The sequence below is a fragment of the Pseudoliparis swirei genome, chromosome 11, assembly GCF_029220125.1.
Source record: "Pseudoliparis swirei isolate HS2019 ecotype Mariana Trench chromosome 11, NWPU_hadal_v1, whole genome shotgun sequence".
In the NCBI taxonomy this organism is placed as follows: Eukaryota; Metazoa; Chordata; class Actinopteri; order Perciformes; family Liparidae; genus Pseudoliparis; species Pseudoliparis swirei.
Window position 1 is genome coordinate 4,327,281 of NC_079398.1, and position 24,674 is coordinate 4,351,954.

A 24,674-nucleotide genomic window follows, 5' to 3' on the forward strand; every position below is an offset into this window, starting at 1 on the left:
GTCTAGTGGGGACAATAAAGTAAGCACAAGCCAACCCCAGGATAGCCTGAAACTATAGATTCTTAAAATGAATCTATTAGGTAGCTCTTATAACAATTAGAAGCTTCTGTAAAGTGGAATCACACGTTGTCTTTATCCGTATCGAGCAAATGCAAAATGGACTATTTGTACGCAGCCCTTGTTGTTGATGGTCTTTCTCTTTTGTCTGATTTCACATCCTGACGTCCTGTCAGATCCTCCTCCACATCCACCCCCAGACTCACCGTGTGTTTCTCTCTCTGTATCCGCAGTATAACTTTGTGGGGAGAATCCTCGGCCCTCGCGGACTCACGGCCAAGCAGCTGGAGGCCGAGACGGGATGCAAAATCATGGTGCGAGGCAAGAGCTCCATGAGGGACAAGAAGAAGGTGAGCTCAGAGTGCCCAGTGGGTTTAATGTGTGTTTTATCTCCTGATATTAATCCGACTCGGTTGAATCCACTTCCACAAGTACGAGTCCGACATTTATTTTTACCACGGCAAAAACCAATGAAGCTCGCGTTCTTTCTCCACAAGAATCCATCCTCTTGTCTATGTCTATGAAACAAAAGTGTGAAACTTACTGTCACCGCCGCCACACAAACATCCTACCTGAAACAGACGGCGGCGGCTCTGACATCTGATGCGGCCGTTGGCTCAACGCCGTCCGGTGGAAAGTCCAGATGGCGGTCGTAAGTCAGCTAAGGCCAGGGGCAGCCTCTATTTCTGGACCTGCTGAGCCGAGGTTGGACACTCGGAGCGTTCATGTTTTTTTGTGTTCATATTCTTAGACGCAAGGGAGAACTTAGGCAAACGCCTTTTTAAAATTTATTTTTACCTGCATTTGCGGAATAATCGCAACGTATTTGGGCCTCTTTTAACCCTCCTGTTACCTTCAAATGTACTGACATCAGCCAATTAAAACCTACAGAGAATTATTAGAATTAATATTGTTTCCCAAGCTTAAGTGTGAGATACTTTTTGTTTGTTTGTTGACTACCTAAATAGCCCTTTAAATAAATAAAAAGGTTGACATTTCTTATACGTTTGACACAGTGAAAAACAGCCTGGGGTCAAATTGACCCCAAATAAAGTTGTGTACAGGACATTGAAATCATATCATCATGTGAATTTTATGTCTTCCCAGTTGTCCCCAATAAATTAGGAAAAGTCCTGAAATATGCTGCAAAAACAATAATGTGAATAATTTTTTTAGAGACGTTAAACATCGAATGGGGTCAAATTGATCCCAAAGGTAAACGGAGGGTTAACCAGCCACATCATCACAGCTTTAAAGAAAACAACGGTGCTGATGACAGTCAGCCACACGATGTTCTGCTTCACTCGCAGCTCAACCTCGCGGTAGTCCTTGTTGTCTTTTAAGCCTACGCAGTCGACTCCTGGCATATTACAACAACACCAACTGAAATGCATTTCCCTCATGGGATTCCAAAGCCTGCTGCAGTCAGATTTGCTGATGTGCTTTGAAGTTACTGTGAGAACAAATTGACGGTTATGAGAAATGTGGTATTTCAAGCACGTGTATATATTGCCCACGGGCTTTCGTCGCGTTATCACGGCAGCTTTCGGGTGTTTTGTTTTTATACTTCGATGACACCTTTCTGAAGTTGCATCTCTGGTTTCAGATCTTCCTTATCCCCCTAGTTGCTCTGATTTGCCAGGCAGTGGTGTTGTACTAAAGAGCATTTCCATAAGTCAGAAGAAGTGTATTTCATCCCTCTCGATATGGGAATCACCTTCTCTACACAGTCTGCAGTGCATACCAACAGAAACACGATTCATACGCAGATCTACGTAGATTTCCAGCTGAGTCATAATCTTGGAAGCCCCACTTTTCTGCAGGGGCAGCGTTTCCTTCCCTTTGTTGTCGTCGCCATTCGTTTAAAAAACAATGTGCATCATTTCCTCCGGAGCGTCTTCATTATCAGCTTCTGCTGTGGTTCTTTCTGTGGAATTAGATCCAGAAATGGTGAATGCTCGATCATGATCACATTCTCACAAACGTTCATTTCAGCTCATTTCATGAATCTATGAATAATCATTTTCAACTTAATGGCGCGCGCCAGTTTGTTTAGACATGACATTAAATGGCATGTCAAAGGCTGTGAAATTATGATGCTAACAAAGGCCCAGTGCAGTGAAACATTGATGCACACAATACCACAGAGCAGGGTCATGTACTTCATATAACTCTGTATTGAAAAGGTTTATGAATAGTCCCGGCTGGTTGCTTGAAGAAGGTATGAAGTAAATTAGATTTGTAGCAGACTGGGGTTTAGTACATCTATATAATGATATGATTGTCAGCTTTCTACACAATACTTTAAAGTAAGGGACAGGAAGGAACATTAAGAATATAGACGACTGTGGTTTACAGCAACGAACAAACGCCGATGGAAAAAAACATCCGATGGTCGGACGGTTTTTACATCCTTTGTTGTTTCCGACGTCAATAAATCACGAGGATCTGTCGGGTGAGCTCCGACGTGTTTGGACGGCCGGGGTGTCGGAGCCGTCTCCGCAGCCTCGTCATCGTCCTCGTCCTGTGTTTCCAGCCCGACGCCCCGCGGCAGCAGAGGAAGCCGCGGGAGCAGCTTAGCCGGCGTGTTTATTCAGGATCCATTAGCGGCAGCGTTTTTATGCTCTCAATAATTCAGCCGGTCGCTCCCTCCCGGGCGGCGCTCACTGGAGCTCTGAGAGAGACGAGCGCCGGCGGAGGGAGAGAAGAGTCGAATAAAGAACAATGGCAAGAGAAGAAAAGCAGAGAGAAATGTGGTGCTTTAGAAATATAATGCTTTTAACTGTTTTATTTTTATTTTAGAATAATACATTGTACCTGCCGTTCCTGCGGCTGCTTGCGTACATTGAGCAGGTCACCATTTGAACAAAGACTAAATGTAATGTTACCGGTTTGGTCACCGTGAGCCTCCGTCACTGCAACGCCTCTTTTCAGATGTCGACACACTGTTCAGTCTGGACTGAAATGACAGGGTATTCTCAATCTCACTAATAATACGTGCATATTTAGTTTAGAATATGCAGAGAATTATACATTTATGTAATCATTAATGTATTGATGCAACAGTCATGATTCCACTATGAAAATCATGAAGTGACTGGTGTGTGTGTGTGTGAGTGGGACTTGACGTTCAGCTCAAATAATAGACATGAGACGAGCGCAGGATAACAACCCGTCTCCAGACTGCGCTCCACGCGCTGTTCAGACTCCACTAATAACAAGGTGGCTGTGGGGGCGACGTCCCTGTAATGTTTCTAGACGGAGACTTTTAGAAACCCGTCTGACGCGTGTTTTGAGACGGGATGAATCGCGTACTATTTTCATGGCTGGTACTTCTTTGAAGGTGTTTTTGACGCCGCGACGCTCAAACCTCTTCCAGTCTCCTGCGTCGGGCACCTTTTCCTTGTTTATTGTTAAATCTAGTAAAGTCTTTAGTTGCTGCTCTAAGGGATGGATGTTTTTGATGATTATTGTCCCAACAATTGGAAGGGAAAAGGACTTATTTCAATCAAACTTTATATAAAGTGGCAGCTCGAGTCCCTGTGGTTTTCACTCCTTCAGTCACGCTGAATACAAAACATCAAGAACAACATCAATTAATTACAGGTATTTTATATCGACCAATGGACGCGTGCAATAGTTATTTACCTCCCTTTTGCAAAAACAATTCCCTAATTCTATTTTACAGTTTGCCCGAAAGACCTCCGTTTCACATTAAACTGAAAGTCCTTTCAGACGGGCACTTTGAGGAATGCTTCATATCAAATAAAGCACCCTTATAAAACTCTTGATTTATTCTGTATGTTTTGCTGATTGTCCTGGCACTTATCAAAAGTGGTATCGGCGCGGTCACCGGCGGAACAGAACACGCCTCAGGTTTGGATCTTTAACCCCGGCCAGAAAATAGACTCAAATGTGACATTGCCGATCGATGAGTTGACTGATCGGCCTGCCGGCGCCGCAGCACGCTACTCGTTTTGTTTATAAGTCGAAGTTGACTTTGTTGTTTCCTTTCTTTTCTCCTGCGTTCTGATGACTTGACCCGGTGCAACTGAGAGCTCATTTCGTCTTTAAGAGTTTATCGAAAGCTATTTTATAAATGTGAAAATAAAAGCAAAAGTTCCAGTTGTTGTTTTTGATGCCACAGGGTTTGTTTGGTGGCATTTCTCTGGTGGAAGGCGATGGCTGAGGACTCGTAGATGGTAAATGGCACACGGTTTCCACACAGAGCGAGGCTCTATCGTTTAGGAGAGCGCTTCAGGATTTCCCTCTGTAGATCTGCACCTGTCCCGTTTGTGCTTTTTTAATTTAGACTTTCCACTCAGAGATATATTTTTATAGAAAGAGATCCGGCCCAAAGCAATCACGAAAGTAGACCGAGGACACCGCGCATCAATGAAACATGCTTTATTTCAATTCAGTGACTCTGTATTTCACGGTCTCACTTGAAAAGTAAAGTAGAAAGAATTTTACAAAGTTGGCATTTAATATATCATTTCATATTCCTTTGTCGTTGTTTTCTCCTTGTCCTTGCGTGCCCCTGCAGCTCCCTGTTGCACCTGTTTGGTCTGCTGGCATTTAGCCTCAGTTACATCGACCCCTAGGAATGTCCTCGAGGATCAAAGTGGAAGGGGCTATTCGGAGCTGTGCAGATGACGGACGTCAGGAGACATAACTGACCGGCAGTCTTTCCCCCCGATCCTATTCTGAGATGTTGTCTCTAGATGCCGTGTGCAAGCTATTTATTCATGCTACATATTTGACCAAAACTGATGCGGTTATAGCCGTGGCATTTGATGTGGGCCGGCGTGGACGTTCTCTTCAAAGGCCTTCCCAGATTCCCTCCAGTGCTCTCTGTTCTCCCCGTCCACCCGTCCTCCTGTTTGTCATGCTGTCACTCTCAGAGGGCGCAGAGTGACCTTCACAGGCAGTCGTGTGTGTTCCCAGATCTCGTTGCCCATTACCCTAACTGAATCAGAGTCTGCCGGAGCTTCGGCATGCATACTTTACACACAGACGCACAGACATGTGGACTTGTCGTGGCTCCATCTTGGGAACAATCTTACACTATAAAGCATTTATGCAGCTGCGATGTGCTTTCAGAGGGAGCCCGTCGTGGCCTGTCTGTCTGCGTCCCCTCTAGAAAAGGCTGAGTCACCTTCTCGTCCCCTAATAGGCCATAAGCAAACAGCGATTGTGAAATAATGGCCTGACTGCTGAAACTAGGCTCTCCCCCATGTGTGGAAAAGGGGAAAACGAGAGTGGAATATTGAACTTTCCTGTGTGTGTGTGTGTTGTAAAGAGCAGTGCCATGGCAACAGGTCTCTGTGGAGTAGAAAGCAGGAGGGTGGCACTCAGCTCAAGCCCCTAAGATGTGTGTGTGTGTGTGTGTGCTCCCCTCTCACTCTGTGGGTCTGGTTGTGACATCATTGAAATCATGTCAGGTGGACCCCCTGCAGAGCGCTGGAATGCATTGTTAATTAGACACTGCAAACCTGCAAGAGGGAAGAATGCTGGGATGACTGCCTGAAACTATCAGCTATTTTTCAGTTGCATTCATTTTTACATTTGGATTTCTTGTGCCTTCATCAAATCTGTCAAATATTATCATTAGAGATGCACCGATCAGGTTTTTTGGTGCCGATCACTGAAATCAGTATCTGCCGATCCGATAATACCGATCACAGATTGAAGCATTCTATTTATTGTGTAGCATTATTGATATGAGGAAATACATATATAAAGCACCTCAAACATTCAAGAAATTACTGATTTCTTCAAACATTTAGGACTTTTAATTTGAAAAATCTCATAATTTGAGACAGTAAATATGTTTGATTGCCAGGCTAGGGGAAGTCAGGGACGTCCTGAACACATCTGCATCAGTCGTTGCCTTAGACTCTGATGGAAAACATATCTAGAGCGCCTCAAACAGTTAAAAAATGACATTTCTTTAATCATTAAGGACTTTTACTTTGAAAAATGTACTAATTGATACATTAAAATTGTTAGGGAGGAACATATCTGCTAAATGGAGGAGTGTGTTAAAAAAAAAAATGTAGCGCTACTCCATATTTTTCTTAATATATTTCTCTCCACATCCCATTCGACCATTCCACAAAAGAGTCCCCCCAATTCAAATCTAGAAAATGATCGAAAGGCTATCGAGTTTTGATGTCATTTTTTAAAAACACAGCCCATTTTGCCAGCGCCACAATTTGGCGCCCTCTGAGTGCTTCGGCGCAGCCTTTTCAGGCGGGGAAGCGACTCCCCCGGGGAGCTTCTGTTACCTGAACAGTATTGTCCACGCGAGTCGGTGACAGACGCACACGCTGGTGCGCCTTCACACGCAATCCGGTGGCCCTTTGGACTAAATCATAATTGCAAGCGTTCTATTAAGTTGATGTGGATAAAAAAAAAAATCCCCATCCATCTCCTTCTTATCCCCACACCCATCAATCTTTTCCCTGATATTAATTGCCGCGGGGCTCGCTGTCGTCTTTGTCTGTGAAGCCGGGGATCTATTAAGGAAGGGCGTCCTTTCAAAGTTATAGCTAAATAGCTGACCAAAGGGCCACTCCTGTCATTCTGCTTCTCTTCACAGGGCTCCGTCGTCCTTTGTAGACGCCGGCCTCTTCCTCTGATATGCTGCGTTACGGCTCTGGTGCTCCAGCACACCCACACCGTCACATTCACTCACCGTCTCTCTCTCTCTCTCTCTCTTTCTCTCTCTCTCTCGGTCCAGGAGGAGCAGAACAGAGGGAAGCCAAACTGGGAACACTTAAACGAAGACCTTCATGTCCTGATCACAGTGGAAGACACGCAGGGCAGAGCTGAGATCAAGATGAGGAGAGCGGTGGAGGAGGTCAAGAAGCTTCTCGTACCTGCTGTAAGTACATACCCCCCACACACACACACACACACACACACACACACACGACCATGCAGAATGGGAGCTGCTGTGAGTTATTTAATGCTCTCAACAAGTGAAGTCGTCTGAGTTTCCAAGGAAGTCGACACAAAGGACAAAGACATATTCATTGGTGCCGAGATGCCGTTCTCTCTGATCTTAGTCCAAACAACAACATATTTCAGCTACACATGCGATCCCACTGTCGGCATCCTGTTTACCTCCACATGGACCAGGAGAACAGGTTTGGCCCCCAGTGGAGTGGAACAACATAAGCTCCCCCTACGTGCATCCGGCCACTGCCACATTTCATCTCCGCCTTCCCCCCCCCGCCTCGACTTCCTCTTGCTCTGTGCCACTCGTGATGGCTGCCGATAGTTCTTTGGCATGTAATGTGTATTCTCCGTGTGGTGACCAGGTGGACGGGGCAGCTGAAGGCCCATATACGCCACCAGGTGGCAATGCACAGGGGTGGGTGGTCTGCGGAAACGGGGCCAGCCAATGCCCAGCATGCATGGAACGAGAGCTGCAGCGTCACTTGAACCACAATGTTGTTCATTTGCTTTCCTTCACACGCCTTATCCTATTAATACTAAATTATGTTTACACAAGTTCTTCATTTACATAAAACAAAATATATAAATGGCAGCGAGGACAATGTTTGCACTCTATGTCGCTGTAGTTCAATTCATCAGCACATCACTTTTTAGGAGTTGAATTATGACGCAAACACCGAGTAAGTGACACCTCAAAGAAATGACCTCTGTTAAATTATGAACAAAAGCACAGAGGAGGCCAGGAAAGCCGAACAGCAAAGTAACACATCTATACATCTTTATTTTAGCTATGTCCAGAGCCAGAACTGTCACTTTGCATTTAGCTTATTGGAGCCGCTGCACTGGTCACGGATGTAAGATCTGAGAGGCGCCGTCGGGATCTCCCCGTGTCCTCGCGAGGCCTCGGGCCAGATATGTAGAGGAGCACGCTCAAGTGGTCTGTTTTTAGGGATTGCTTTTCTCTTAATTCTGCATCACACATTTGGGCACTTGTTTGTGTTTCTGAGAGGAGTGTTACAGATGTACACACAAATGCACACACTCGACTATGTGCACGCACACACTGGAGGATGAAGCCGTCTCTGTAAGCAACAATGTGATGCAGAATGAGTCGCTGTTAACACGCGTGTACACACACACACACACAACCCTTTTCGGCATGCTTTTAAGTCGATGACGACTCTTGGCAAACGCATTAGAATGGAGTGCCACAGAAATAGCGTCCTCACTTCTCTTAAAATCTCTGTTCATTTCGCAGCCTGACGAGCGCTTCCAGGATGTTCTGGTGATTCAGTACCTGAGCCAGTTATTGGGTTCAGGAGGAGCTCTCCTCTTTTATTTCTCACACACAAGAAAGCCGCCTGAAGCTCTTCAGGTACAAATAAAATCTTTCTCATAAAAAGTTTCACTCAATTGAAACAGGAGATTTTATAGAGGTAATTAATGACCCATTGCAATCCACCAGAGGCCATTTTCCTTCAAGCATTCTTTGTTCATTTTAACGTAATGAAAAGATCCTTCCAATAGATAGACAACGTGTGTTTTCTGAGCCTATCAAATTGACCGTAAATTATTGAGGCGTTAAAAGCAACACGTGCACGTGTCTCTGGTTATATATATATTCCAATCATGAAAACCTTTTACTCCATAATTTAGTATTGATTCTAAAAATAAACCATATTTAGTTTGGTAGATCTGACTTTCCAGGGTTCCTACGGTCATGGAAAACCTGGAAAAGTCATGGAATTTTAAAATGGTCATTTCCAGACCTGGAAAAGTCATGGAAAAAACTTAAATCATAAAAGTTTTGGAAAAGTCATGGACATTTGTTATAATCACATGTTCATTTGAGTTTGAGTTGATGGAGTTTGAAATGATTAATATGTTTTGTTAACCCTCCTGTTGCCTTAGGGTCAATTTGACCCGATTCAATGTTTAACCCTCCTGTTACCTTTATATTTACTGACATATTTTACCCTCGGGGTCAATTTGACCCCAGCAATTAAAACCTACAGAAAATTATTAGAATTAATATTGTTTCCCAAGTTTAAGTGTGAGGTACTTTATGTTTGTTTGTTGACTACCTAAATAGCCTTTAAATATATAAAAAAGTTGATATTTCTTATATGTTTGACACAGTGAAAAACAGCCTGGGGTCAAATTGACCTGAAAGAACACCGACATTAAACATTGAATGGGGTCAAATTGACCCGAAGGTAATAGGAGGGTTAAAGAAAGACGCTCAAAATATAAGCCGGCATACGTTAAATTTTCTAAATGTGTCTTCTTTATACCGAGATTTCAGTTTGTTCATGGAAATTTGGTTAAAAGTCCTGGAAATCCACTGGTCAACATGTGTAAGAACCCTGCCTTTCATTCTGCTTCCATCGGAGGCCTCCCTCTTATTCCACTGCCTCGATGGCCTGGCACGGTTAGAAGTGACAGTCAGTAAAGAGTAACTGTAATCCCGTCCCTGAATTCTGGCGCGTTATCCAGCCATGAACCTCTCGAGGCACGATATGTTCTTCATGTTATGTGCATGCACACATGAGTGGGTGGGCAGGAGAGCTGGCTGGCAGGAATGCCCTTTATCATGCGAAACTAGACGGGATTAAACGATGTACACACTGGGAACGCACCGCTATAATGAAAGGCATCTTCTCCACATTTGGCTGAGTTAAATCGCCTTTATTAAATTGCAGAGAAAACACGCTTTTTATTCCCTTTCAAGGAACGAGCTTTACTTGATATTGAGGAGGACTCGGCTGCAGCAATTAAACAAAGAGGATAACTAATAGGGTTTGCCTACAAAGCGTGTGGTAAATTGAAGTTAAAGGCAACGTGTGTTTTAATTAAGTTAATGACAGTTTTGCTTTTAAATAATCTCATAATTTACTCTCTTGGGATTAGGAGCCAGGTTGTCTGACATGAAACAACCTTCTTTTTTTTTCATTTCGGGGGATAAATTCAGTATCAATGTTTTTTTTTTGCTTAAAAAATCTCGTTTTTGTTTTGAAGATGTTTTTGGAGTCTCTAACACACGAGTTGGATTTTGCAATAATGATGAATTTATTACACCAGATATGGGACCAACCGAGTGACACTGTACATACATGGTGTGTTTTGTAGGTTATAATGATATATAGATATATATGGTTGCTCCTTACTCTAGAACATGAGTGACAGTTGGAAGAGGTGCTGATGGGAAGACTAAAGGTTCCCCTCTTCTGCTCCCTGTGAACTCTTCACCTCGCCATGAACTGGGGGCCGGGGAGCATCGGCGAGATGAGACACAGAGAGAGAGAGATGGGTAGAAGAGCCAGATTGAGCTACTCCTTTCAAGTGTGGATTTACTCCACTGATCCTGCCCTAGTAAATACACACTGAAGAGCACACATGGATACGCATGCCTAGAAAAATACTTCTACACGCATGCACGTACACTCGCATACACAATCACGGAGATGCTCCGCTCATCCCTCGAGTCTGCGGTTAAGGCCTCAAACGGAGCCGGCAGCAGAACCCGACTGCACTTCAGGTAACCTCCGCTCACATAGTGCAGAGCTGAATGCATAAACACTGACTGGGCCACACTGCTGCCCCTTCTGGTGCCTAGAAGGGGGAGAGAGGGAGAGGGAGAGAGAGAGGGGGGGGGGGGAGAGAGAGAGAGGGAAAGACCTTTGATCAATAACTGCCAACTGAGACAGAAAGCCTGACTTGTGTGTATTCCATCTTGATATACAATGATGTCACCATCACAAATAAGAAGCAGTTCATTGCAGTCTTTAAATTCAAAAGAAACGACTCCGTTCTGTTATTAATGGTCTTCTGAGTCGTACTCTGACATGTCAAACACTGGGATGGTGAACACAACACTTCCTCTGTTATGCAAGACTTGGCCTGACAACCGCACGCGCCCAGGGGTTTCCATGGCGCCACCACTTTGATCCAGCTTCCCTCTTTTAGTGCAATTAACCAATCGAGGCCAACCGTGTCACGTGACAAACAGCCGAGGCCAACGGGGAGCTCCTTAATCCTGTACAGGTGTGACACGTGTTCGTCACTGGTTGACAGACATCAATCTCAATATGATCCTGTCTCACTGCCGGGAGCCATCGACGGGTGTGGCTGGACAGACGACGTTGTGTCTGGGTCTTTGGGTGCTTTTCAGTTTGTGTGTCTTTTTGTGTCTTCAAGCTCCTTGTGCGTGTGTTTGATTGATGTGTGTACACACTGGACATTGTGATGCATATGATGCATTCTCCTTGCTTCCCTCAGATCACCACACAGTATGAAGTGCTTATGGAAAAGTGACAGGCAGACAATTGGACAAGGCCATCTGCATGCTTTCGCCTAGAGGCACCATTTCCTGTTAGATAGTGTTTGTGTGTGTATTTTGCTTTTAGGTTCTTCTGAATGTCACCCGAGTCTAGTTGGATGCGGTGTTTCTTTTCGTGACAAATGAAATCCTTAGATTTGTATCTAATTGAATTGTCAGTAAAAACATAACTTTGACCAGTTTGCACTATTATCAGTTCAAATGTTGCTCATCTAGAAAAAGATGCATATAATTCATTGCAAGATGTAAAAAAGAAATCCCTAACATGCGAAAGTCATGGAAATGTGTTATATTCACAAGTTCATTCACGCCGAGTTTAAAATAATGAATATGTTTTAGAAAGGAAGACGCTCAAAACATAAGCCGGCATACGCTCTCATACTGGGGGCGCAATTTTATTTAATTTTTTCCCGCGTTGCAAGCGAACGCACCGTAACTGGAAAGTTCGCTGGTCATTTGTTTAATTTAATGTCGACTGTATGCTTTGGAATTCACAGTTTAAATACTAAACGTTCTCACTTTTTCATGTATAAACCGAGATTTCAGTTTGGTCCTGGACATGTGGTTTAAAGTCCTGGAGATCCATCGGTCAACATGTGTCAGAGCCGTGCCTGTTGTGCTCCATCTCCCCCCTAAGTCCTTCTAGGCCCCTTTCTAACTTCTATTTTTGGTATTTCTTTACATTCTGATAATCATGAGACGGTTTCATCGCTCTACTTTTCTGCCTCGGCGGTGGATACCGACGCGAGAGCCCTCCATCTTTGTCCGTGTTTGTCGTTCTTCTCGACCTCCACACCGTTTCTCTTTCAGGCCGACCCGTACCGCGGCCCTGTTGTTCCTGCATCTCCCCTCTTCCTTCTGTGCCTTCTCTTTTCCTCTCCTCTTTCACGTTGCCATGTACACACATAAAGTAGAAGGTGTTTTTGTAAAAACCAAGACAGATGGACCTTAATGGTCGCCAAGTTTGGCGATCTGCGGAGTGTTGCGTCTGTACTCGCCGGTGTGCATCCAGCTTGGCAGAGCGCTGCAGCGGTACAACTCCCAGAACCACTCGGGCAGGAAGAGAGAACCACGCAGAGCTGGATCCCAACGGTGAAGTCTCCTCTCGCCGTGGGCCGACTTCGCAATCGATAAACACTTCTTTTTGGGTTTTCTTTGCTTTTTTCCGCTCTCATTCTGTCCTCCCCTCTCTGTCAGCAGCGTATGACAAATGAGTACAAAACACCATCTGGCTGCATCCATCCTTGTGTGCCTCCCCAATTAATGATGTTTATTCTCGGGTAGGCCTGCCTATCACTCCCATTCTCCTTTTATTTACTCCCATTTACAACCCCCCACCCCCACGTCCTGTCATGTATAACATCCAGCCACGTCCATAAGGACAGCAGATCACATGTTTCATTGAACCTCATCCATTGGTGCATACCAGTGGCTCTGGTTGATGCATGTTATGTTAGCGCTTCTAAAGGCAATAGTCAAAAACAGGTATGTCTGACATTCTGTATATTTCGCTTCCTGAAAGTTGTAATGAAATGAGCTCGTCTGTTTTTATCATCCCGGGAAATCTCCCCACCATAGCTTATAGTTTGTTGCCTGAAGCCGAGCTGCAGACCTCAGGCTGTGACGTCGCCTTCGTGAAGAAGGCGATCTGTTCTCATCCCACGCACTGAACACATGTTTACATGTGATCATGACAAACAGCCATTATATCACCACGGCAGCCGTTTTAAAAATACTTTGGGGCCTTTCAGGTAGGCAGGTGATGGGTAGTTTTAAGGCCTCGCCGTCCCCGCAGGCTGTGATTACCTCCATCAGGCTAATGGAGGAGTTGGATTGTATCATATTAACCTCCTGATCTCCAACTCCCAGGACCCCACAGATACACCTGCACGTAGACACGGCAGCTTCCAGGTGAATGTTAATCTCCTGTTTAATTGGCTTCCTTGACTTGGTGACCTCCCTGCTCCTCCGTAAATACTGTTCTCTTTGTCTGTATTTGAGCTTCCATTCACTCCCTCGCAGTAGAGAAAGGAGCTGGCTTCTCTTCAAATCCTCAGTCTTTGTACTCGTGTATCCAGCCTTTTGGTCCTTGTATGTCTTTTGGTCCTTATGCCCTGCTAACACACGTGAGGCAGGTGGAGCAAACACAAACTGTGGTGTATAAATTGCCTTTTAATTTGACCACTCAAACCATTTGACCACAGGAAGCAGATGTGGCTTTTCAGACACTTCAATGATTTCTGCTGCATGTCGTTTGATTGGTTAGCGTTGGAGAAGTGACCGTAACCAGAACCACTCGAGCGTGTGTGAATACATGCCCACAGCCTTTTTTCCCTAATGATTTTATTGGTAACATAAATAACAACAAGTGAGCTCGAGTCCATCACCCCCTCACTCTTAAATTGCACTCCAGACAACAATACAACGCCTCATTCCTGGGGCCTGAATGTTGGCATGAACTCCTGAACGCAAACTCAAGCATGACCCCGTCTTCAGGGTCATGCCTGGAAAGGATGTGCCACAAACGCCTCTTTGTAGTTCTAAGTCTGCACCTCATTTTAACGACTCCCAAGTCGCACGCATTCCTCGAGTCGAAGCTTCTCCTTGCCGTGCGACATGGAGGAACCATTGAGCGTCTTTCCACGAGTGCCAAGTCCCTTTCATCTCAACCCCAACAGGAGGGACTTGCTCCTGTCTTGGCCCAAGGGCATCTCCATCTGCCCATCTCCTCGTCTCCAGCTCTATGGCTCTCCTGGGGGGCGGACAGGTGGTTCTAACCCTAAAGACACGGCACCCTGCAGGGCTCAACCTGCCCATGCCTGGCCACCTTCCCTCATCTCCTCCTCCGGTTTCATTTCCTGGCCCCCAATGGAAATTTGGGCAGACTTCTACAACCGGTCCCCTTAAACGTGGCCCCTCTGCCTCCTCGCTGTAGCTATAGAGTCACATGCCATTTGAATAAATACCATTTAAAGAGTTAAACAGCTGATTTCAATGACTTGGTCATAATGCGAGTAATTGTGTTTCGTTTAGATTGTATTTCCCCAGCGGCAGACCTGTAGTCCGCTCATTAGCCTCAGACGATGTGTGCTTTAACATGTTGGCGGAGCAGCAGCAATGAAAACAAGAACGACTTTGAATTCCACTCTGCTCGCTGCTCCCCTCATCACCGGGAGTCGGCTCACGGAGCCGGACGCAAGAAATGGTAAAGAAGTCTAAAGCGGGGAAGAGATTCCGATTGCAATAACATTTGTGCTGAATGGCACCTTTCATCACCTCCCTCACTCGTCTCACATCCGTCATTCACCAACTCACTGGTGAGGAATGGAGGAGCCCGGTAACATGCATATGCATCACCCTAACCCCTGTGATGTGTCACTGTAAGCTTCAGCTTGTATGTATGAGGCATACACACTGCAGTTACTCCCAAAATACAAGCGCTAAGAACAAGTTCAGGACGTAAGGAACCAATATGTATCATAGAGGGATGTATTTTGAATCTCACATTCTTAATAGTGATGGATAATTCAACTATTAATCACTAAAACAAACGCATGATTAATCCGGCTCGTTGAACCAGCCTAAATGTTGGGTTAGAATAATAAACTGCCACGGCACTTCTTGTTGGTGGAAGCGCTGCGTCCTCTATTATTGTCCTGAGCTACACCTCCTCTTCATCACACTGGAATTAGCACTTTCTCTTTTACGGCGTCTCTTGGGTTCTTCCCTTATTCCGCCTTGAAACAGCATCCTGTTTCTACTCCATCTCTTCCATGTCATCCCTCTTTTGGGAATCAGTCCCGTTTCTCTTGTTTCGTTCGTTTAGGCGTTTAAGTCGACCACGCTCCCCAGAGAAGGTGCATGTCCACAGGCGCTTCCACGTGCCGTTTGATCCCCAACCACCTCGGTCCCTGTAAAACCGCCTGCGTCTTAATCCACCTGGTTGTGGCTGCTCAAGGGGGTTCTCAAGTGTCTTAATGCAGTGAGTGGGGAGAGATGACTGGTCGACACCAGGCAGATTAATCTGCCCTGGTCCCCCGGTGGCATGGAGTGGGACCCTACAGGCCCCTGGACAATCTCTCTGCCTCTCTTTGAAGCTCTCCGTAATCCCTTTACAGAGTGGCAATGCAGATGTGTGTGTGTGGATTCGTCGGGGGGCTGCGGTGAGGACCCACGCTGTCTTTCTGCCGCTCTGCGCCTGCGTCTCTCACACTCGCTTTATACATTGTCCACTCAATGTAGTTCCTGAACTTCCCTCGGGGCGCCACTAGGGTCAAGCTTCATCTGCAAAGTGGGCACACACACACACGGTGCTTTCATCTCTCTCATGCGACTGTGTCCCAGTGTTTAGGCAAGACGACAGGATTGTGTAGAGCTCAGCGTTCAGAGCCCAAAGGCCGCATGTCAAATCCAGCCCCTCCAGTCTGATGCGTCACCACGGCGATGCCGAAGTCATTTCAGACTCTCACGCTCTCAGTGCCGCCAGCCGACTCTGGACCGACGGCTTTCTTTGCCTCCTCCACGGTGTCCCGAGTGTAGGCGCTTGTTTTTTCTGTGGTTTCGCTCTGGTTCGTTTGGTTTGTTTACCACGGTCCCTCTTTCACACTCATGGTTAGCATTGATGTTTACGATACTTAACCTGCCGTCTCTGGCTGGTTTTCCCAGAGTGAAACGTGGGTTGTGTTCACCGGGGCGCAACACAACTCAAACCAACTCTCTTTTCTTTTCAAAAAGCTCGGTTTAAATCCCAATCGTGTGTTAAGGCATGCAACACCGATGCAGCGATGCAATGTAGGGCTTCAAGCTCAGTCGGTGATCCAAGTCATCTCAAGAATCCGAGTGAACGTTATGTTTTTGGTGACATATCTTTGCATTGTAGAAAAGATCATTTTTTTGTGAATTAACTGGACATCAACATTTCTCCCATACTCCGCCTTGCATGTGAATAATTGAAGGAAGTATTAATTATGTTTGTGTCATGGGCTGACTGCATACGTCCATAGATCCATTCAAAGGGTCCCAGGTTTGAATCCTCGTCTAGCAGGAGGCGCTTATATCCCTGTTTTAGGAGTCAGGATCTTTGAATGATGCAAATCCCCGAGCAGTATTTAAAGCTCTGTAATCATCCCTGGCCAAATCCCTTCAAGATATTCCCTGCTCGATTGGATGGCATTAAAGGATCGCAGCGACGGAACAATGCACCGTCTGGCAGCCTGGTGGAAAGAGGAAAGCGAAGGGGGGGAAAGAATAGGGGTGGCTGAATAACGAAGAAACTGAGATTACAAATTGGGAATAAGGGCTGGGAGGACGGAGGAAGGAGAGGGAATGTTATTGGTAGGTGGGGAACACGTGCTGAGAGAACAGGGAGAACACGCAGCTGTGCATCGGGCTGGACGATCCCTCCCGCTCTCCGCCTGCAACATCTCATCTGCTTTTCAAACCCGGTGCAAAGCAACAAGCTTTAATGGTGCATCTAAATCTTGTCGTTGAATCTGTGTTTTTACAGGTTATTTATATGAAGATTAATCCGGTCTTAATGCCGTTATGTTACATGGAATAACAGCCCGGTTTCTGAGGATGAACAACATCACTCAGAACTCCTGCACAGCTTTTCCCTTGTACTACTAGAAGGAACACAATATCTTTCTCTCCCCCCCCCCTTTTTATTCAAGTTAATTCACTGAGCTGGTTGGAAAAACTGATTTTCTGTCGTCCTCCTTTTCCTCTGCTTTCTCCTGTCAGTTGCACTGAGTGTGTGTGTGTTTGTGTGTCAGTTGACATTGATGGGACTAGCTCAGAGAACCGAGGCTGCCCACTTCACCCTTTTCATCATCGTACAAAGCTATTATGAGCCCCGTGGATCCCAGAGCCGGGGGCCGGGGCTGCGTCCGCCGACCACACTGACTTTGCATGTGAGGGATAAGCCCAGAGAGACGTGGAAGTAAACTAGCCTCTGCCAATTAAATTATACTTCTCTGCAACATATAGTAACACCCCGAGTACCAGCCAACGCCACAGCAGACAAAGCTTTTCCTTTGAGGCCTTGGCGCTTATGAGCTTTGTTGTGATGCGCAGATGTATTGACAGAAGAGCTGCTTCCTGGCTTTGCAACGGGCCGCTTTCAACTTTACCTCAGGAAGCCGTGTGAGTGGCAGTAATGGGGCGGAGCAGCCACCATGCGTTTGTCATAATCTGACTGGAGTCAGGTTCACTTCTATGCTAATGAGCGAGTGTGTTGGCGGTTTAGCATGACTAATGGCGCTCATCGCGAACAGAGCTGTCTGGGAGCGAAGTAGGAAACGAGAAATGAAGCAGCTTTGCTGGGTGTTGTGAAGGTATAAGACGGGGAGAAGGGAGTCGTGGGAGATTGCGTTGTTGGTCTTTGGGGAAAAGGAAAATACAGTTGAGGCCCGATTCCCTCGGCAGATATGTTCCCGAAAGCCGAAGAGAAGCCAGAGGAAAGAAAATTGCCGTTGGAAGTGCAGCAGTGAGTGAGAGGATCTTCTTGAGTGCTTTTTATGGAAGGGAAAAGGTAAGAGGTTGCATCTGTTGATTTGATATAAAAAATAGTTTTTGTATGTATTGTAAATATGTAATGTTTATATTCTTTAGTATTTGATTGAAGCATGTTTTCCTTAAGAAAAAAAGGATGTCTTTGGCATATTTATCTGTTTTTAGCCTTTTTGCTACGGTAGTCGTGGAAAACATGGGAATTGGGTTTGCTGCACATGTTTTCATTTCTCTTCCAATCCAACTTCCAGGCTTTCTGTAGCTGACTTGAATTGATCAAACTTTCTTGTCACTTATTTATGTAAAGTGGAGAAGTTTTGAAGCTTGCCACAAGTCCTCGTTCCTTCCCCTTTTCTAACCGTACGCTTCTGGAGAGTGTGGAATTGCTGATAAGTCGTTTTTGGCAGCAGAGCGAGAGTAATCATTTTCCTCCAGATGTTAGAGTTTGGGAAGGCACCAAAAAGGAAGTGAGAGAGGGAGCGTTACGGGAGGAAAAACAGCTGCTGCCACTACCAGCCCCACCCCTCTACATGGAGTCATCTCCTCCTCCACATCTTTCTCTCCCCGTTTTCAGTGCTCCACATTCTGCTTCTCTGCGTCCCGGGAGCAGCCTGTGTGTACTGCTGAGGTAATTGGAGTAGTTGGGTGGGAGCCTGACCCTGGCCCTTGCTAAGGCCCGAGAAATGTGTGCGGTAGCGTGTTGGTGGACACGCGTGTGCGCATACGCCCGACCGGCAGCGAGGCCTCCGCGAGTGTCGGCCCTCTCGGGAGCAGACAAATTGGTTTTCACTACGCCGTCTTGTCTTCTCTCGTATTCCCACGCTCTCTATTTCTTCTGTTTGCATATCTTTCCATCCCTCCTCCGACTCAACGATGTATTCACGCTCATTGTTGTCCACATGTAGTGTTGAACATGAGCTCTATTGTCTAACAATTGTCTTTAGCTACAGTTTGTTTGTCATCAACTCTAAACCGCAAGCTTTGATCATCAGGAGAGAGTCAGAGGAGTGATTTAGCATCTGGTTTTTGATTGATTGATTGATTGATTGATATATTTATTTGTCGTTTGCCAGAGTACGGGTACAAAAGCATCGAAATTACAAGAAAGGGTGGATGAAAGATTACAGCATAACATGAGGGAAGAAGGCGAGAAAAAACACCAACCCCCCGACTATGCCCCGAGAGGGGTACAGTGTGGGAGCAGGAAAACACCTTACCACATAAGCACATTCATTTGAGCCATGATGAGCAGCGAGTAGAAAGGGGGCAGGGGACGTAATCCAGCAACTGGGTGATCTAAGCCCATCCATTGGGGGCAGAAGGTAACCAGCACCGACAAGCAGCCAGCCGGTCCGGCGCCAACTCAGCAGCGCCAGCCACAGCCCCGTCCGTCCCACTGGGGTAAAAAGCAGGCGGGCGTGGGATGGGGAGGGGTAGTGAATGCAATCAGTATTATTGAAAGTTCGTGTGCGTGTTCTGGTATGTCGTCCTCCCCCAGGCCACAACAGACAGAGTTCTCAGTCCGCAAGATGGTCGTTGCCATGGAGATAGCCTTGAAAGGTCCTGGGAGAAAACAACCACAGGTGTCTGTGGATAGGGGGAAGGGAATGAGAGAGGTTCTCACTTCAGCGATCTTCAGGGGAGTTGTTGTTCCAGTAACGGCCTTGGCCAAGGCACCGTTCTGGTTGAGGGAGCCAGCAGATAAGATTGGGATTGTTTGGTCTGCCAGCAGCTACATCCAATTTGCGCACCTGCTATTCCACCACTTTCCTCCCATTTTCAAATCGATCCAATTTCGTCGGGCAGCCTTAGGGGCTTTTAACGGCTGTCACCGCTTTCCTTAATTTTCCGATAAACCAGGGCAACGCCAAATCCAAACAGCAGAAATCCTGTAATCATAGTTCCGAATAGGTAGATGTCATCTACGTCCTCCACGGAAAGGCTGCTAGGCACACGACACGTCCATCGTGTAACCAGCTGCAACGTCCCGGCAGGACGGGCAGGTTCCCCCGAACCCAAGCTTCTCGTCGAGAAGACGGTGTCAATTGCGTTGAGAGACCAGTTGATCAGATGATCAGTTGATCGGTCCATGGTTTTTAGTTCGAAGAGCGATGAGGAGAGAGTCTCTCAAGTATAAAACAAGACAAGACATGACGAGAGAAGCCAAGCAGGGAAGGGAAGGTCATGGGGAGGAGAGGGAGAGAAAATGCGACCGCCTCCGAAGAGAGCCAAAGAAGAGTTTGACCTCATCGCAGAGTCGCCTCCTTTAGCTCATCGCTCTACACTCTCCCTTTTTCTCCCTCCTTCCCTCATCCCTCTGACTCGCTCCTCCTTGATAGCTTTTACCGCTCTGCTGATGTCACAAATATAGGACTCATTGATTGAATCTGATTCTCGTGGATAGAGCAGCTTCATTGAGTGGCTTTTCCGCTGATGGACAGGAGCGTGTCGGCGTGCGCGCTTGTCACGCACATGCATGTGTGCGTTGGGGACGATAAAGGAAAACTTCCTTCCCTCATCTGTCATTTTATTATTCAGCAGCTATTCCTCTCTCGGGAATTCCAGCAGCCAGATCATTACAGACGCACACACGCGGCGTGCGCACACGCACAGCCCGAGTGACGGCGACGCCCGAGTGAACATCGGATTACGGTTGCTGCATTCTGACTGAGAAATCTGTTAATTATGGCAGCACCTTGAAGTGTAACTGCTTTCTCTGGCGCGGTTCATCCAACATTCACTTCTGCAGTAGCTGGCCCAGTCCACACAAGACGACTTAAGTTGGTCCAATCCCCCCCCCCCGCTGTATCGTCTGCATGATCGTTTGGTATGTCCTGGTCTGCAGCCGTCTTAATTCTGCTCTCACTCGTCGTGTAACTCAAACCAGGCTGCGGACGCTTCCCAACGTCTGTCGGGGTACAAATAGAGAGAAAAATGGGGAAATGTTGCTTTGAATTTAGTTTGAGGAAAGTGTATTTATTTCACATGTAAAAACAAACAATCGGTCTTGGTTTTGGGGCTTTAGTGAAAACACTGTGGAGCTCCATCCTCCTCTCTGCACCGGGGAAAACGATACCGGTGCCTGAGCCGATACTTTAAATAAAAAAGAAGAAGCACGATGAAGACATTAAAAACCTCTGCCGCCATATCCCCTTTAGAAGCCGTTATCATGGAGCACTGACAAAAAACTGATATCAGACTGTTAGCTCGTAGCTCATAGCTAGCTCTAGCTACGAGCTAACAGTCTGATATCTAGCTAGCTTAATCATGGTTATAATGGCTCATGTATTATTTGTTGACCTACTTGTATGAAGGCAAGACTTGCCATCAACGTTCCGGTGCTCCTCTGAGTTCAGGCTGCTCGTCATCGTCGTCTCCTCGTGTTCAGGGGGCCACATTGGCACCGGTTTTCGGGACCCAACCCTACTTCTAACTACACCCTGAATGTGCTCATTATTTTGTCTGAACTTTCAAAAGAAAACTTGAGTCACAAAGTATTTAAGTGTTGTCTCAAACACACTATTGGTCTGTGGTTCTCCGTTTTGCACCCGTACTGCAGCGATGCTTGTGAGAGCTTCCCGAGAGGAGCGGCTCAGGAACCATTGTGATTACTGTTGCTAGATGGCAGGTCTCTGTGTTGTGGAAAGCTAGCAAAGAGTGGTTTCAGCAGAGTGGTGTTTGTCCGGCTTCGCACACAGTGACCATAAAAGAGCAAAGACCAATGTTTAAATTAGACTTTGAAACCGTATCACGGAGCAACCTTCATGATTTGCATCTGGTGAAGTTATATCCTCATTTTGTCTCGTCTCTCTTTCTCAGCTTGGCCCACTTCCAAAGAGCCACGGAGTTGTTTTCAAGACATGTACACACACACACACACACACAGCGGTTTTCATTCATAAAAGCAGAGTTCAGACTTTTATTTAGCTTTTTTTTACTGTACAAAGGTGTAGAGGGCAAAATCTTATTTTAATTTGGGATGTAAATAAAAGAAAGAACTCTGAGAAAAGGATCTTACAAGGAGATCGGAGAACATTGGATTCAATCGTGCTTACGTGTGAAAGGCAGTTACTTCAGGGCTTGTTTACATCGACACTGCAGAGGCTCATTAGTTGTGATGTTGGCTCCGTTGAGTTGGGTTTACTTGCCAATATTAGCGAGACTAGCTATTGACCTGGCCGTGTTCACTTAGCCTGGTCTGGTTGTCATTGTTGACAACCCTAACCGGCCCTACGGACCTCCAAGGGCTTGGCAACTATTTTATTAGCTACCTGGGTTTGTTTGCGTGGCTGAGTCTGTTTTTTATTTATTTTTCTACAATTTTCATAGATAATTTGGACAACTGATGTGGAGGGTTTGATTTTCCATAAATTACTGTTCGCCGCTGTATATTTTTCACAGAATTTATTAACAATTAGATTGTAACATATTTGGAGTATATCATATTTTATAATAGGCTGCATTATAATTTTCTCAGCTGCGCATCATCAAATCATTAGATACGAATATTTAAATCATGCAAGTTGCATCACTAATACTTGAAAGGCTCCTCGTTTCTCTGTCTTTCAGAGAAAGTATTGTAGCGTGGAATTCTTTGTTGTCCTTTTTGTGCTTTTAGTCTTTCCCATTCCTAGAAAAAGGAGCCAGAGAACTAGCGAGGGAGAGAAAGCGGTAGAGAGAATGTCCTTGCTCCATTAATTGGCAGCTCTGTGGTCCACTAAACATTACACACACACACACACACACACACACACACACACTGCTGGATGAATGTGTGAGCTGTGACTGTTCTGAAGCCGCTGCTTTATATTTAGTCGAGGGAGACCAGGCTCTGTCACTTGTTCTCTTGCTTAACCTCTCTCTTTCTCTTCCTCTCTCTGTGGCCGTGTTGAAGAGGAGTCTCAAGGGAGGGCTTAACTCTGAGCCCTCATTCTTTTTTCTCCTTTCCTTTCCCCTTCTACGTCTTTCTCTCCTTATCATCGTCTGAATAGAACAGCATACTGTGGTTAAACTCGGTCCAGGAGACGCACTCTGCAGAGATGGAATAGAGAGCGAGGATGTTCGATGACTGCCCTCCTGCTTGTCATACCGACAACACTTTGGTCCTACTGTGTGCACATGATGCGTTTACGTGCAGACGCAGAGTGTACGTCAGGGTTCGTACGGTCATGGAAAACCTGGGAAAGTCATGGAATTTTAAAATGGTCATTTCCAGGCCTGGAAAAGTAATGGAAAAAACTTAAATCACAAAAGTTTTGGAAAAGTCATGGAAATGTGTTAAAATCACGTGTTCATTTACGCCGAGTTTGAAATTATTAATATATTTTTTAAAGAAAGACGCTCAAAATATAAACCAGCGTACACTCAATACGAAACATTTTCTACAGTTTTCATGTTTATACTGAGATTTTAGTTTGGTCATGGACATTTGGTTTAAAGTCATGAAAATCCATTGGTCACAATGTGTAAGAACCCTGGTATATGCACGAGCCACCACTTGTACTGTAGTATTCATACTTTACTGCATAAGTTTAAATGATGAAGCATCCAAATTGGACCTTTTTGGCATCAAAAGGCTCGAAATGAATCATTCCCTGCAGGTGAAACCGAGGTCATCAAGGCTTCACACGCCCGGCTCCACACCTTCCATTCGGAGGGTAATTCACGTAAAGCCCTGCTGGAATCATGACGTACGACCTGGAGCATCACGGGGCTCTTGTGTTGTCATGGTGATTGAGTGTTCGGCAGCTTGGGGGTGGAGGTGAGGAGGTGCAGGACGGGGAGGAACGGATGGGTGTGGGCGGGAGGAGGGGTGCCGTCTTAATTGCCTTCCGTGAATAATGTCAGTCTCCTAATTTGGCAATAATGACGGCGGCTGCGGCTTTTTGTATTTATTTATCCAAACATTAATTGACAGGACTGACATTAGCCAGGGCGGTTATTGCGCATTTGATTGCGCACAAGGGAGCAAAGAAAATTACAGTAATTATCATTCTGATATGGATTCTGAATATGCATTCCCACACTTAATGTGCCCGTCAGCATTTCAGTAACACGGCACTCCGCCACGACGACAGCATCTCAGCTTATCTCCATCTCCGTTTCCCTAAACCCGACCGGTGTATCGTCGAGATGATTTAGCTTCCCCACTGTAGCTTTTTAATAACACCCGGACATGTAATTTGGTGAGACGGTCGCCATGTGGATTGTTTCAATTGGCCTATAAAGGGGCCTCAGCTTGTGGAATTAATTGGAATTAGTGTGTGGTGTGTTATTGTGAATGGACATTAAAGTTCCTTTTTTTTCATTTTCTCGCAGGCCGAGGGAGAAGACAACTTGAAGAAGATGCAGCTGATGGAGCTGGCGATCCTCAACGGGACGTACAGAGACAACAACATCAAAACATGTAAGTGAGCTTCCTCACACGCACAGGAGAGGCAGGGTACACAATCCATCTGTTTTCCACCATAAAAAACTCACCTTTTAACCATATTTAATGATATATTATATCTGTTTCTCATGCACTAATACTGTTTACTTTCTATGTAAATGTGTAGTCAGACTTTCTGTGCACACACGTCATATTATCTGTGACCACTAGCAGACGTCTCTCTCTCAAGCTCTCCAAACAATCCATGTTTCCTTCCACCTACCCAACCATGAGGAGGAAACCTTCCATTCTGTTCTGCTGTTCTTCCTCTCCTCCCCCCATCCTGCAATCCAGATGCCGTCACTCTGCATCACTTGCTCCTGGCGAACTCTTTGAGCACATCGCTGTTCTCCACCTGCTCTGATCTGCATG

The 24,674-nt window shown here is 45.8% G+C and overlaps 1 protein-coding gene across 3 annotated transcripts in view; it reads left to right on the forward strand.

Annotated features, from left to right (window-relative positions):
- qkia (QKI, KH domain containing, RNA binding a) overlaps positions 1-24,674 on the forward strand; it is a 64,704-nt gene that overhangs the window by 29,243 nt on the left and 10,787 nt on the right. For all 3 annotated transcript variants that reach the window (XM_056425823.1, XM_056425822.1, XM_056425824.1), the window contains exons 3-5: positions 291-407; positions 6,803-6,946; positions 24,191-24,278. In XM_056425823.1, coding sequence (XP_056281798.1) covers positions 291-407; positions 6,803-6,946; positions 24,191-24,278 — 349 coding nt within the window. The remainder of the gene's footprint in view (positions 1-290; positions 408-6,802; positions 6,947-24,190; positions 24,279-24,674) is intronic.